Source organism: Lycium barbarum, chromosome 1, assembly GCF_019175385.1.
Source record: "Lycium barbarum isolate Lr01 chromosome 1, ASM1917538v2, whole genome shotgun sequence".
Classification (NCBI taxonomy): Eukaryota; Viridiplantae; Streptophyta; class Magnoliopsida; order Solanales; family Solanaceae; genus Lycium; species Lycium barbarum.
The window spans coordinates 138,280,623-138,297,099 of record NC_083337.1 but is presented as its reverse complement, the minus strand read 5'-3'; the positions used below and the strand labels follow the sequence as shown (position 1 = coordinate 138,297,099).

General features: G+C 35.2%; 1 protein-coding gene, 1 non-coding gene and 1 pseudogene across 2 annotated transcripts; 2 read left to right on the top strand and 1 right to left on the bottom strand.

Moving 5' to 3' along the window:
- Nucleotides 1–1,171: 1,171 nt before the first annotated feature.
- On the top strand, nucleotides 1,172–3,933 carry LOC132639398 (uncharacterized). Its single transcript, XM_060355847.1, has 2 exons — nucleotides 1,172–1,361; nucleotides 2,705–3,933. Exon 2 carries the CDS (start codon nucleotides 3,136–3,138, stop codon nucleotides 3,763–3,765), a length of 630 nt encoding a protein of 209 aa, XP_060211830.1. The 5' UTR covers nucleotides 1,172–1,361; nucleotides 2,705–3,135; the 3' UTR covers nucleotides 3,766–3,933.
- A 603-nt stretch (nucleotides 3,934–4,536) lies between these two features.
- On the bottom strand, nucleotides 4,537–12,679 carry LOC132639402 (pleiotropic drug resistance protein 1-like; annotated as a pseudogene).
- A 2,519-nt stretch (nucleotides 12,680–15,198) lies between these two features.
- Nucleotides 15,199–15,270, top strand: TRNAG-UCC (transfer RNA glycine (anticodon UCC)). Its single transcript has one exon. It is a non-coding gene; the product is annotated as a tRNA-Gly (tRNA).
- The last annotated feature ends 1,207 nt before the right edge of the window (nucleotides 15,271–16,477 follow it).

Genomic DNA, 16,477 nt, shown 5'->3' with positions numbered 1-16,477 from the left:
TTGTTAGAAAAATATCGTTTTCTATTTAATATCTCAAAAATAAAATAATTATTTCTAAGGATTTTATTGGCTTTAATACAAAGAAATATTTTTATTTATTATTTTAATACTATATTAATGACTCTTTAATGGGCTAATTATTGTATAATATTATATGAGCTTTAAATTTTAATGCTTAACAGACAATTTGACTTGGTCTTTGAATTCAAGTTTTGCAAAATATAACATATGACTTAAATTGCCTTGAATGAACTTTTTATTATAGTCTAATAATTGGACGTTTTCAATCAGCAATAACGGTCAGTTTTCAGCTATTTTGGTTCTTCTTCTTCTTCTTCTTCTTATATATACATATTTTCTTATGTGGTGATAAAGTGATAGTGATGAGTAAGACAAAGAAAAAAACTTTTCTCTTCTCATTTCTTTTATAGTGCTGGATTTTTCTTTTGGTTAATCTTTATTAGATTCTGATTCTTAATTTTGTATTAGAAGAGCTTTCACACAGGGTGAAATATCCTTAAGGACAGTTTCCCTATTATATACTCTCTCTGTCCCAATTTATGTGATGCGCTTTTCTCTTTAATCCGTCACAAAAAGAATGATACATTTTCTTATTTGGAAACGGTTTAACTTTAAACTTTACTTTTTACGCTTAATGAGATGATCTATAACCACACAAATATCTTTGACTTGTTTTAGATCACAAGATTCAATTTTTTTTTTTTAAATTTCATATCCAATCAAACTATATCACATAAATTAGGACGGAGAGAGTAACAAACTATCGAACAGAGGCATTAACGTAGGAAGATATTTTATGACGATTTTTTTCTTTACATAGGGCTTGTCAATTTTGCTTTAAACACTACCAATGAATTATAGATGCAAGTTTTCAAATCCAAATCGAACACCAATTACATAGTACTAAGAAGAAACAAAGAAAACATAATTTTCCTCTAATAGGGCCCCATACATAAACTTAAATCTCAGCAAAATGCAACGGCTCAACTTGCCATCATATCCACAGGCTGTTCCCATGTGTCCATTCATCACTAGAAAGGTCAGAAATTCTAGAATCACTATACTCTATCTGCCACGTGTCCACATATCATTTTATATTTACGATAATACCCTTCCATCTATTAGCAATTTCATGTGACCAATTTTCCTAAAATTTCACTTTCATTTCTTTATCTTTCCCTCTTATAGACCCTTTTTCTTTGTTCTCTCCCCCGTTTTTGTTGAATTTTGAGTGCCTTATCATTAGATCCATATACCCTTCAATTATATAAATCTGCAAATATTATCATCTCTTTATTTCTGTTATACCTACGCTCTTGGTAGGTGGCTATCTCCGACAGGTATGCTTTTACTTTTTTTTTTTTTTTTTATTAATAAATTTTTTTATACAGTCTTTGATTTATGTTTAATTAAGATCTGTAAGTTTTGTAATTTATGTGAATTTTTGGCTTGTGGGTATTCTTGATCTGATCAGAATAACGTGTGAAAGTGGTTGATTTTGTTGAAAGTTGAGATTTTTTTTATGTGGGTCGGGTCAGATTATCAGAATTAGGTTTTCAATTTGGATATGAACTAAATTGAATTGGGGTTTTTTCTTTATGATTTATGTTTTATAACTGATTATTGATGATTTCTGTGGATTTTCAGTAGGTATGTTAAGATGATTTCAATTTTGTGAAATTGGGGTTTCGTCAATTTGTGAAATTGGTGTTCTTGTTTGGGGAAACAGTGTGCTAATTCCAACTGTGACTGCTAAATTGTTTTTAATGAAAAAATAGGGTTTTGTCAAGTTATTTTCTCAGTCTCAGCCTCCATTTCTTTTAGGAAAGTATGTGGAACAATTAGAGGTTTTTAATAATTTCATCATGCCTGGAAAATTATTTTGGAAAGAAGTGTACTAATTCAGCTACAGATGGCTAACTTAATGTTGTATGAAAAATTTGTGCTTTTTTGCTTATAAAGGAAAGAGGAAAAATTCGGTTTTTTTTTCCTTTCCAAATTGCCTTCCTCGCTTCTGTGTTTCTGTTTTTTCTTTCTTTTGAACTTGTACGCTTAGAGTGAATAAAATTGTTGTTTTATGAACAACTAAGTTAAAAGTAGGTGTGGGGTTTCCTTTATTTTTCATTGAAAGGTTTAAATTCTAATGCACGATGAGATTTCGAGATAGTTAGGGAGCTCTGAAAAGTTCCTGGTGTTTCATAACATCAGATTGCGGAATTATGGAGGATTTAGCCCCTGCAAATGATTTAAGTGAATTAGTTGGGGAATTAAGGATATTTTGTGTGCTGTTTACACAGATCTCTATGGATGTGTGAGGACTTCAATGCTTTGTTAAGCTACATATCTTGGGTGGAACGTATCCCAGCCGTCGATTTTGAAACATACTCAAATGGATGGCTTTGGTTGACCAACTGCATTTGTTCCACCCAAGAAACAGTCATTTGTTAATGATGCTATCAAGCTGTTCATGTCCTATCTTTCTCTCTATTGTTAAGAGTTCTCCTGATAACCAAATTCTGTTGTAAAGCATCTTTCTTATGGAGGTTTATGAGTCGTGATGCTATTTCACCCGTGTGGTTTTTTGTTTGTTTGTTTGTGAGACACATGATATGGTATAAACTTTCTTAATTATGTTTTGAAAATATTGTTTATGCATATACTAAGTTGCTTTTTCTGCTTGTAGGAGGGAAGGCCATGGGAGTCGTTTGAAGAAGAGTTGAACATATACTTTATAAAATTTGAGTCGCGATATTTTCTGGGAGATGGATAAATGCAAGGGTGTTGGGAAACTGGGAAGAATGGTGAGAGACAGGATTATGAGTTTTTACCAGTCTTCTCTTCTTCATTCGCCTGTTGTTTCTGTTTGGGATTGTATTGTGCGCACAATGAGGTATTCCTACATACCTGAGTGGGTGTAGTTGTAGTTTAGTGTATTGGTTTCATAATACTTCTAATATTTGGAATCATTAGTTTTTGTTATAGTATTAATAACAGGATATAAAAGGAAAGTGAGATAAATAGTTGTAGAGATAATGTATACCTCTTAAAGAAACTTGTAACAAAAGGAAATTCAAGAAGGTCTTGGGGCAATAGATCTGAAAATTTGTCGATAATATGGAATGTGCTAAAGTTGCGCCTGCTGTTAGAAAAGGGAAAAAGAAGCAAGTAAAGGATGAGTTGGATCGAATTAAACAGGCTGAGAAAAAAAAGAGGCGCTTAGAGAAAGCCTTGGCTACTTCAGCTGCCATTCGCTCTGAATTGGAAAAGAAGAAACAGAAAAAGAAAGAAGAACAGCAAAAGCTGGATGAAGAGGGTGCGGCGATCGCTGAGGCAGTTGCTCTGCATGTCCTAGTAGGTGAAGAATCTGATGATTCATGTGAGCTTTTGCTTAAGAAGGATAAAGAATCAAACCCATGGGATCTTGATAGAAATTTTGACTTTTTTATGGGTGGAGAAAGAGCAATGCTTCCTCATCAAGACCTCTCAATATATTCAGTTGAGGAAACACAATGGGTGTCTGGTCCCAACGGGGATGGATGCATGTGGAATGAGCAGGAAAATACCGCGTGGATGGTGTCTTCTGTACCTTGGGTAGGAAATGCTCACCATCAATGGTTTGATGAGGGGAATTGGGAGGTTCAAAGAATTTCGGCTGGTCTTCTTGCAGCACAGGCTGTCTCATCACTTCAGATTGCAGAAGATGCTCCAGTGGACTCATATGTCTTCGGTCGGATGCTGCGATAGTGAATTGAAGATCTTAATTCTATCATCTTGCTGGCAGTACCTTATGACATGTTTTTTGTGGTTTTTGAATAATCCTATGTATATATTTCAAGTGAACTCAATCCGCATTGTTTGCGAGTTTGTATGCTTCATGCTTGAGCTTTTAAAATTCACTATGTTTGACTCTGAGTGATTGTCGCACTTTGAATGCTACATGATAGTTGTGAAACTAATATATTGTTGTGTATGTGAGTCCACAGCTGAGACTCATTAGACTACAGATAATCTAAATTTGAGCAAGAAATTTATGTGTTCACCTTTTGAGTGGTTTTATATAGTTTCTGAATGTTTATTGCATATGGGGTACTGTCATTTTAAGCTGTCGCTTGTCGCTTTGCCTAAGTATAGCAATGAAGGTCAGGTGAGAAGGGAAGCTTTTCCAACTGAGCTGTTAGCTTAGTTTCTAGGTTGGGGCATATGTGATCTTATATTATACCAATGTACGATTCACACAGTTATTGTATGCCAATGGCACCAAAACCATAGCCAAGTGTTGAATGTGCTTCGAAAAGTATAGCTTGTACTTTCAATATCAACTAACAAAATTTCTACTGATTTTTCTGGTAACTTATTATTACTGTAGTGCTCCACATGTTTGACAGCGCTTTCAATTTCATATTCTATGTCTAGAGATGTGCAAATGTTTATGTTTGTATACAGCATACATGCATGTGACATAAGGTTTTCCATTCTAAAATTGAGCAGGGAAAAAGATGGTGAAAAGAAAGAAGAAAACTACTACTATATGATAACTCTAATATATATAGTCTCTGTACAGGAAAGCCCTTTCTTATCAGAATATTAATGTTATATATGGACCTATCTATCTTTTCTGCAAGTTAAATGCTACAACTTTGGATGATCCACTGCTTATAAATTCTGTCCAGCAAATGCCAAGAGGGGCCACTGGTTCATATATCTTGGATAGGAGACAAATGCCTAGCATGAGGATAAGATATGACAAAGCTATATTTTTTGTGAGCTAATTTGTCTAAAGCATAGTATGTAGTAGAGAATGTACAGCTAACTTAGGTTTAACATTCTCTTTTTTTGGGGTGATTGCTATTCAATCGGTGACGTATATTTGGGGTAAGGTCTAGTCCCCCACTTCTTTTGTGTTTTCATGAATAATATACATCACCATGACATCAAATCCTGGAAATTTAAAAAAAAATAAAAAAAAATATGCCTTGATTGAGTATGCAAATACGCAGCCAAAAACAACATAAAATCCTACATGAATGAGGGCAACACATCCCACAAAATCATATTTGAAGTAAAAGTAACCTTCCTATAAATTGTTCCACTGTTTCACCCGTGTCAAGCTTGTCCTTTAGGTCTCCAAACTGTGAGGCCATTAGTCCATATAATGTCCAAGCTGCAGGACAAAAGTAATAGTACCATCTCCACCAAACTGGAATACTCTGCAATTATCCAGAACAAAAATAGTTGTAGGTTTCTTTTTTTCTTTTGTGGTGTATTCACGATGGAAAAAATGAGATCACTCAACGTGAAAGTTTTAGAAACAATATAATAAATAATATTACTACTATAATGTATATACGTTTGTTGTAGCAATGAACTAGTAAAAGGTAACTTTCTGCATTTGGAATGATAAATCCTGAGAAAAGATTCCAGTGTCCATAGAATGCAGATGTATTGATGGTTGCAAGGCCGTGATTAGGAGTAGCAGCTACTGTCATCATTCCAAAAAAGGTAAAATATAGCAAGGTGAAGTACATGAAGAAGAGATACTAAAAGAACTTAGGTGACTGTCCACTCATATCCTATCATGGCATATACTATGACTCCATATATCATTGTCTGGATGAATAGGTAAGGGATCTCAATCATAACCTGCATAACCAAAAATATTCCATGAGGATGGTTAATAGAGGTGATGATACTAGGATATCAGTGGTGTACGCAAAACTATCAACACCCGGTGTCGGTCTATTTTCACGGTTCGTCTTGGAAATGTGTTTGTGTCAGGCATCCGCCCCTTAATAAAAGGTACTTCTGCCACTGCAGGGCATGACAGCTTGACACATGACAGTGACAAAATGGTAAGCTCATATAAGACGACAATTACTGGAGTCAACATCTATGAAGATTAAAGGAAACTCATGTACAAGAGAGAACAAAATCCTGAAAGAAATCAAAGACAAATGGGGTCAGTATAGGTATATGGAGCAATAGACTGTAGGGGATGCCTCTGTTGGCCCCTTTCTTCCTCCTGCCATTGGTGATTGTGATATTCTTATCATCTTGAGATGGACTTCACCCAAGTATGTATACTACTCTTGGTATCTCATTTTGTATGAAACTACTACTATTTGGATAAGTCGAAACTATGTCTTTTACTATTAACTTTTTAAATGCAACTACTGTGCCTCATTCCCAAACAAGTCGAGGTCAGCTTTACTTGCCAATCCATAGAGAAATACGAATTTGTACCTGTCCAAAAGCATAAGGTAGAGCTGAATACATCCCAGCTGCTCTTTCCCTTTAGAAAACTGTCCTCTCTATGGAGATAATTCGCTGAACTGACTGAAGAATTTTGCACAGCAAGAAACATAACAGCAGCATACATAGAACCTACGGCATTGAAGAAATCTTGTTGCCTTCCCCTGAAATTTCGTTCAAGCAAAATATTAGACCTGAAATTAAGAGAAACAAATATCTTGTAAATCAGGAACAGTTCTTGTAGTGTGTCTTCTCTTTTTTCCTCTTTACCTCTTGGAGCTAAGATCCCAGGATATCGTTCCAAACATTACAGCAACGAAGATCGTAAACAGAAGCCTGACTGCTGTGTATGGAGGATTTCTCCAGTATGACAAATGCTGTTTCCACAGGCAAGCCATGCATTGTGTGAAGAAAGACTGAGAGTACTTTGTAGGGAAGTATAAATCTTTTGCACCCGGAGCTGGCACACTTAGTTCCTTGATTAATGCTTTGTTTCTCCTGAATTATTTGGTAATAAAATCTACTTTATAATCATGATTAAACATGTCCAATTCTGTTCAGTTTCAAGAGATTCATACTTATGCAACTCTGAGTTCTTGTATAATTCTGCCAAGTCAATTCCAAGAAGTGCTTCTTGTGCTGCAGTAGTGATTTCCAGCATCCATGTTGCAGGATTGTAACCATCTTTTATTTTAGGGACTCCATCAATTCCCTTAGGTGAGAAAACAAAAAAGCCCTTAGTTAAGTACCTAGCCAGCACTATGATGCACATTATGCCACCTAGATTTTTCTCACCTCAAAATATTTAATAAGCGGAGAAGAATGGCGTCCTAATCGATCGACATATATAAGTTCACCTCCCCGTTTTAGAAATATATGTCGATGCTTGGCTGATGAATGGTGCATACCACTGTTCGACCTGTATCTACTGTATTTCTCACTGTCCTCATTACTATTGCGGCTGCCGTAGCATCTAGTCCTGAGGTTGGTTCATCCATGATATAATGGACGGATTAGCAACAAGCTCAACTGCAATTGTAAGTCTCTTTCGCTGTTCAGTTGAGACACCATTGACTCCAGGCAAGCCAACTACTGATTCTCTTAATGAGGTTAGCTCTGCAAGTTCCGTGAGCTCTTCAATAAACGTCTGCAGCATAAATATCTAGTTTAGCAGCCAGTTTCTATAACCACCTGTGTGATTTTTTCTTAATTCTTAAATGTACCTTTCTAGTTGCAGTGTTAACTTCATGAGGCAATCTAAGACGAGCAGACTATTGCAGGGATTCATATACTGTCACATGTGGTGAATGAATGTCAGTTTTGCTCACAGTATCCTGCTATTCGTGCAAATGTTTCTTGCTTCTTGGGGTACCCTGCTATAGTGATGCTTCATTCAATGTATCCACTGGTTTTCTTTCCGGATAAGACGTCCATCAGGGTGGTTTTACCAGCTCCAGTAACACCCACCAAAGCTGTCAAAACTCCAGGCCTAATAGCACCACTTACGCCTTTCAAGATTTCAAGCCGATCCTCAGTAATAACTCGGGCTTTCATTTCCTGGAGTCACAACATTACTTTTTATTTTGTGCACCATAGAAAATTAAAGATCAAAAGAGTTTAGATTTTATGATCTGCAGCATTCACTTGAGAATTATTTTCAAACATATATTTCATGGCAATTTTGCATGGAGTAATCTGCAACTTACTTTTGGTACATCTACTGCATATCTGATATGATCAAAAGCTATACAAAGGGGTTCAAAAGGAAGAATCATTCCTCTTTTCCTTTTTGCATCGGCCTCGTTTATGCTGCCTACTCTTGAGGATATAGACCTGGAGGATTCACTTTGTAGAACTTCATTTCCTCCTCCTGTGTTTTTGCAAACTAAAGCACAACGGGAGTTATGCCCGCCAAGAGAGATCCTTTCTCCTGTTGATAGTTCAATAACCTCACCCTTTGTGCTGGCTAACCTCTCTGTCACAGTTTCTTCAGATAGAATTGGCTGAGGTCTCCCAAATGCTGCACAAAAGGCTCTCCCACTTAGTCTACATGTTGTCCTTCTATAAATGGTATAGAAAAGAAGTAAGATAGATTATTACGGTTGAGATAAGTTAGGGCAACTGAGAAAAGGAAATTGAAGAGCAAAACATATCTAAGAAGAGCTCCTACTCCAATTCAATACCAGCTTGCAGATGGATAGAGTCTGAGCAATTTTAGGAATGTTTAACCTAAGGTATCTGTGGAGTTTGGAGGAACCTACAAAACAAAAAGAGGTGAACTTTCAACAATGCAGCCTTGACATCTTTTTTGTTTTCATAGTTCATAATCTCTTACTTACATGTGCCCAAATCTTCCCAAGAAATTAGTTAACAGCAATGGTATTCTGTGCATACATCATAGGTAAAAACCAGTAGCCCCATATCCACCATTTCTTCACATCATCTGATAGACAATTAGCATTATCCTGGTTAATACAAGTCACAAACAGGCAGGGTGAACATTTAAGTTGGATATTTCTCAACACAGCCTGCAATTTTACCTCTAGATAGAATGAATCCATCCATCACCATAACAGTAAGCAGTGCAAATGATCCGAATGTGTTTGCAACTATTAGATTTCTTCCAAGAGCTACCAATAAGTGAAATAGTGCTGAGACCATCTGGTTAACACATACAAAGAAATATCTGTTTGAAGAACCTGAAAAATGTGAATCAATCTCCATCAGATTTTGAACTGAAAACATTCTCGGATATGAATAAAAAAGACTGATTTTCTACCTTCCAACATCTGCATCAAATCCTATGACATAATAAGTCATATACACCCAAATGCATACTTCCACAAGTGTGATTGGTATCTTAAGAATTCATGTAGGTAGAGCATATGCACAAGCAGAAAAGAAGAGAAAATCGCGTTGCTTGTAGAAGATAGGAAGCTTCACAATACTTAGGGCAAGCTCTGAGTATCTGCTGAACATAATCATCATTATACCAAAAAGCAGTGCACCCAAGTAAGCACCACCATCCCTTGTTGTACTCTTGTGCATCTCCGTTCGTAGGAGTTGTCATTGTTATGAAAGCCATTATGATAAGCTGGAAAGTAGAACAGAACACTTTGTTTACCTCTAGAATAGCACTCAGCAACTTAAAAGGGGTAAAAAAAAATCATTTCTTTGGAATGCTACTCACTTGTGCTCTTTTGAATATATAGATGAATGAATTCCTCTTCATAAGAAGGAATTCTCCAGCTGAGAAAGCTTTCAGTAGTTCCTTCTTGCTACACCATAACTCTTTGTGGTTAGAGCAGTAGGGTGGTTCTTGGATTTGTCAAAGGGACACCAAGCTTATCCCCTAGCTTCTGCCCAATATGAAATGATTAGAATTTTTCAGAAAAATCCCTCACAGTAACAAACTTATAAGGTTCATCTCGACTAGCCCAGTATTGCTCTTGCTCCTTCCTTGATGTCACCTGCTATTAACACAGTAAAAGACTTAGTCAGAAACCTGAAATGTTCTGCGATTGGAAATACTAAACTAAATCAGTTAGAAATGAGGCTTACTTCTTGTAAGAAATCAGCTACTCCTTTCCTTTCGGGGCATTTGAACCCCATGCATTCAAAGAAATCTAACACGTTTTCACGAGGACCTTGGTAAATAATTTGTCCATCTGATAGAAGAACTATGTCATCGAATAAGTCATAGGTTTCTGGTGCAGGCTGTAGGAGTGAGATCATAGTAATTCCTTGAAGAATGTGGATTGATTGCCTAATTGAATTCACTATCTGAAATGTTGTTGAGCTGTCTAAAGCCAGTTGAAATCTCATCCATGAAAAGTGCTACATCTGGTCCAACCATCATCTCCCCTGTATTATATGTTATCATCAACAGCAACAACAAGCCCAGTATAATCCCACCATGTGGGGTCTGGGGAGGGTAGAGTGTACGCAGACCTAACCCCCACCTTGAAAGGTAGGGCGGCTGTATCCGAAAGACCCTCGGCTCAAGAGAGGAAAACAAGAGAAGAAAACAAGACAAAAAGTCAGATAGGACCAAGCATATCGAAAACAATATGAAAACAAGGAATAACAAAAGCGAGAAAGTCATGGTAGAACAGTCCGGAAAGAAAGGAGCATTAACTACTATAGATAAATAAGATAACCAGATAACCAAAGTACAACGGCCCAACAAATATAAGCAGCAATCAAATGGCAATAAACAAATGAGCAAAACTACAACTACTATGGTGAAAGGATAAGCCACCTAGCCTTCTATCCTAATCTGAGTCCTCCACAACCTCTTATCTAAGGTCATGTCCTCGGTGAGCTGAAACTGTGCCATATCCTGTCTAATCACCTCTCCCTAATACTTCTTCGGCCTCCCTTTGCCTCTCCTGAAACCGTCCATAGCCAACCTCTCACACCTCCGCACTGGAGCATCTGTGTATTATATGTTATCATCAAGTTTTAATAACCTTAAGTACAAAAATTTATTCCCTCAATTATTTAAGCTTAGGGTTCTTACCACATAAATCACTATCTCTAGGTTCTAGAGTATCTGGTTTTGATCTAAACTGCAGTAACTCGCTTTTTCTGTCCACCTGAAATGCCTCGAAACAATTCATCTCCAACGAGGGTATCCGCGGAGATGTCAAGTCCCGATATCTGGGAAATTTGGAGAATAGAACAGTATATTTCAGGAAAGATATCTTCATTGAATTTGTAACTCAGGAAATGCCATCTTACCTTGAGAGTATAGTCTGTTACAACACTAGCATCCTGCCCTTCTATTGAAGCTGCCTGTTGGATTGGACAAATAAACCAATAACATTGTGTCATTTCTCTCAAAATTGACAAAGAGAAAGAGACGAGAAGTGTGAACCGAATGTTCTGTCGAAATCTATTCACCTTCATAAAGATATCAACATCAGGATCAGGCTTAATGCTAGCTTCCTTTTCTCTCCTAGACAGCTCAGCTAACATTTCTGCATAGTTTTGCAAGAAAATTAGAGAAAAGGAAAATGAACAGCAGACCAATTCTGGAGATGCAACTTGCCTAATTATCAGAGCACATAGGATAAGAAAATATCTTTGACCATATCTGGCTCCAACTCCTTGATATCTCGCAGAAAAGGCTAGTGTTTACCTGACTGTTAGTTCTCCGATATGAAGATCATTCTGACTTATATAAGCAGATGCCCTTTGTGGTACAAATTCATCCATCCCATGACCATTGCATGTCAATCTCCCAGACACCTGAAGCCTCAACAAAAATGCATTAAATAATAGAATGATATTCAAGGCTGCGCGAAAAATGTTGAAGTCTACATGTGAGTTATGTTTCTTACTTTGAGATCTCTGTCTAGTTTCCCAGCCAAAGTTAACCGCAATGTTGTTTTAACAGAACATGGAGGGCCTAAAAGCAGTATCATTCTGCATAATCATAACGAAAAGTATGAACGACAAGGATAGTCAAAATTGTTTTGAGAATGAAACTTTTTAACAAAATTGTCTCACCTTCCTGGCTTGACAATTCCGCTGACCTCATGAAGAATTGGCAATTGTCTCTTTCTATTTGGAAGAATATGAAGAGAATTCAAGAAACCCTTTACAAAGTAACAGCATGATTAGCACTTTGCATGAACTATTGACATATATCATTAACAGTACCATTTATCCTGGAAAAATAGGCCAATTAACTCTAAGATGTTAACTGTGAAGTTGAATATTGTAGGTACAGATCTATTGCCAACATAAGTTTCTGCATCTACACTCAATTGATCAAAGCGTACTTCGATTCTTGGAAGATCAAGACCAACTCTGTATCATTCAAAAAGCACAAGACCATTAAGAATTCATTGAGGTAAGAATATCCCATATTAGAAACTAAACTACCTAAAGAAAAAGACCATTAATTCAGGACATGTACATAAGCGAGCGGACATTTAAGCATTTGATATGACAGAGGCTAAGTTTGAAATGTCGAAAATGACATTATAGGTAGAACATTTTACCTGTCAATGCGTTGTTTGAGCTTCATCAAGAACTTCCCATTGTCTTCCTCTGCAATTTTGACAAATCTCTCTAAGAGATTCCTCTTCTCCACTAATCCAAGATCTGTTATATCAACTTCTCTAGAGTGTCCTTGTTCAGTTAATATGCCTCTCCTTATTGAAAGATAAGTCGGAAGTTTCTCTATAGCAGCCCATTTTAATGCTTCTTCATCATCTTCTTCTTGTGAAGACCTTGAGAACACATCAATTGTACTACTCAATCGGGCGCTACTCACTTTTAAAATGTCCTGCCACTCTCCATTTTTGCTCACTTGAAGCTGCAGAATGCAGCAGAATAAGTGAATATTGAAGCCAAATATAAGCCTAGTAGAATGCTTGAAACTGTTCTTGCTACTTCTTCACCATGATTCAAATGGGAATCTCTAAGTTAGGTGCAAAAAATTTAAGGTAACAGAAAAAATGGGAATCTTGCTGCTTATTTTCTGCTCCCCTTTATGTCTATCATTAATGTAACATTGATTCTAGGAGGGTCTTTGATCCTTAAAACAAATATTGGTAAGAGAGTGTACTTATATAAATATCCTGTAGAGACGCCCATCTAATAGGTCATTCAACTATGCTTCCTTGTGAATTTTAAGTTAACGTGAAATATATTCAGCCCACAATATTAAGGAGTCACAAATAAAAAAATGATGCATCTCTGGAATAAGCTTTGTACAAAGCAAAAAGTTATAGTTTGGAACATTTCAGACATAAATGATCTGATTTAAGTTTTGTATATAAACTAGTCAGAAGATGATTCATATTTACCAAATATTTTAAATTTTACGTCTGGACAACCAAAGGTAAGTCTGTTGAGATTAAGTTGTGCCAGATAAATGAATCTATAAAAGCCAAATACTCAAACTACAGTCAAACCCCTCTATAATAGCAGCGTTTGTTCGAAAACTTCATGGCTGCTATAGTGAGCTGTTGTTATGTATGTATACTGGCATTTGATGTTTAGATTTTATTTCGCTGCTATAAACAAAATAATCAAACAATTATTTTTCTATACTTTTTATGTTACATATAAGCTAAAACAATATACTTATTAATTTTAAAATCTCAATTGATTTTCATATCTCATTCATTAAAAATTGAAAAGACTAATAATTATTAATAAATCCATAACTAGTTGTACTATACCGATAAAGAATTAAGATCTAAGGAACATATGCATTTAAAATTAATTGAGAATTTAAATATTTCAAGTTTGTCGTAAGATTTCTACAATTGTAGGTTGTTTCGTAAATTTTAGTCTCTTATTGATAATATAATGCTCGAATTGACGAAGAATTTTGTCCAAACTTTCGGCAAAAGGGAATTCAATAGCTTTCTCTTAAAGGTTGTCTAAGAGCTTAATAGTTGACTCTTCTATTTCAGCCCAAGTAACAGTTGACTCTTAACAATAGCTTTTTATGTTTATTATACATAATGTACTTATTACAAAATATTATTACACAATATTTGAGTATGACTGTTATAGAGAGATAATTTTACAAAGAGTGTACTGTTATAATGAATGTCATTGCCTTTATAAGTAGAATGTTATTATAGAAAAGTAAAATGTAACATGAAAAATCGGTTCCAGAGAAAATCAAGTCATTATAGTAAAATGTTGTTATAACGAATGACAATTATAAAGAGATTTGACTGTACCGCAAAACATGAAAATGCTATTTGAAATAATAGTTGGAGATTATTTCAAATAATTGCTTTTTTAAAAATCAGATCCATTGTTTCCAAGTTCAAGCTTGAAATAAAGAATTTGAAGTTTGAGAAACAAGATTGAGTATTACGAATTTCCACTCACAAAACTTCTCAACGTTTCTTTTTCAAGTAAAACTCATGTCTAGACACAATCTTTATCTTCCAAATACCATTTTTCAATTTCAACGTTAAATACTCATATTTTGTTTTTCAAACTTCCAAGGAAATCACGTCCAAACGTCTACTTAACAAGCTCATACAAAGCATGATTAGGATATTACGTAAACCATAACCGCATATGATCGTGTTGTTGTGAACTTTACTTACGTCATCAATAACGACTATGGTTTAAAATTAAAGTGGGAGCCGACGTTAGCACCCAAAAGGAAAGATTCGTACCTTTCTGAAGTTTTGCTTTTGTATTCTAGTAAATGTCCTGCCATTGGATAATGGATTGATACACTTTTTATTCTAAATTCGATTAAGGTAGTTATTAATATGTAATCACAACATTGATAGATATTAACATATAATTGGAAGTATAATAACCATAGTGATTGACAGTGTGAAAACAGTCCAAGTTGGAATATCGAAGTTTGATGTCTTTTTGCCTAATGATTTGAAGGCATCTTCAATATATGCACCGAACGAGTTAACTATACGTCACAATTAAGCTCACTCTGCTCCATAACTCTGTACTTAAATAAATCTTATTGTTCAAATCAACAAACTAATCTGGCCAATATTATAATCTCATCTATGCATCTTACAAATTAAACTTATTAATCTCCTTCTTGAAAACTAATTAACAGCTTGTTTTTTTGCAATTCTGGGCTTTTGAGCTGACTTTTAGAAAAGCAAAAAAAAAGAAAGGGAATATCATTTCTAAATTAATATTCTCTACGTACTACATTTTCTTTCATGTGAAGATTGTTCAAAAATATATAATATTCTTTCACTGAGAAATGTACTCTAATTATAAACACACGAGGATTATGATTTAAATCAGAAAAAGACCGAAACAGAAGAGAATCCAGTAAAAGCAAACAAAAGGTGATATTGCAGGAAGAAATTTATGGAATGAACAAAATCGTATTAGCAAAATATAGAGATTTAACTTTATTAAACCTATATATAGAGTAATAATTACACATAAAATGTGGAAGCGTCTGTAGTCCAACGGTTAGGATAATTGCCTTCCAAGCAATAGACCCGGGTTCGACTCCCGGCAGACGCATATCTTTTGTTTTTCATTTTTTGTATTTTCTGTCTACGTCGTTTTTTGAAGACGTTTCATCTTTTAGAAGTGTGAGAAGACAAATAAGTCCAAATTTTACTTCATAGTAATTTCATTAGCAAATAAGATTTAGTATCATGTCATGTACTAAATACTAAATTACTTATAGGTAGAACACTGTTTAATTAAGATTTATTTTCAACCACAAATTCTCCAAAAAAATTTTATGGGCCAGTACTCAAATTAAGGTGATGTAATGATATTTATATAAACACAGCATTCTTTTGGAACTTCAATCATAAGTTGTATTGTCATCATTTTATTTTGGTTGAATTACTTGGGTGTACCCTTTCCCCAGACTTGCCTCAATTCTTAGTACTATATGCTGCGGTATTTGAAGTTTTTTTGTTTCTCAGAAGCTAGAAATAAGCGTGTTTGACGGTGTAAAGTGACGTTATATGTGATTGTGATTTATTAGCTCATAGAATGTGAACTAAAGTTCACAAATTATGAGAAAAAGGCACTAACAGGGTAGAATAGAATCAATGTAAAGTAAATGAATATACAATCAGAGATATAATACAAAGAGAAATAGTAGGAAAGCAGTAAATATTGATCTTATTCAGTAGAGAAGTCTCCCAAGTTTTGATGGATTACAGTTGGGGGCGGAGCCAGTAACGGGTCAGGGGGTTCGGACAAAAAATTGCACTATATATACAAGATTAAAATTATTTTTTAAACATATATAGTAGATGTTGAACCCCTTGACTTCTTCGTGTGGTAGTAGAAAAGTGCAGTGCGAGAATGAAGGTGTGGTAGTAGAAAAGTGCAGTGCGAGAATGAAGGAGCCATGTTTCATTTAAGCTCTATGTAAATGAGACAAGTGAAAGTTTTGAGTGAATATTGTAAGACGAGACTTTATTGTCCAAATGTTGAAGAATAACTACTTATAAAACGACATATTCATGTGTGGATCGATTAACTAATGTTCGTATTTGTGAGTGTCACTTTGTTAAATTGAAACCACAATTAAGTTGTTAGCAGTAAATAAATTAATAATATCGAACCATAGCATAATCTGTTATAGTTATGGTACAGTACTCCCTCTGTTCCAATTTATGCGATACACTTTTTTAGCCTGTCTAAAAAAGAATGATACATTTTTATATTTAGAAATAATTTACCTTAAAACTTCCTCTTTTACCTT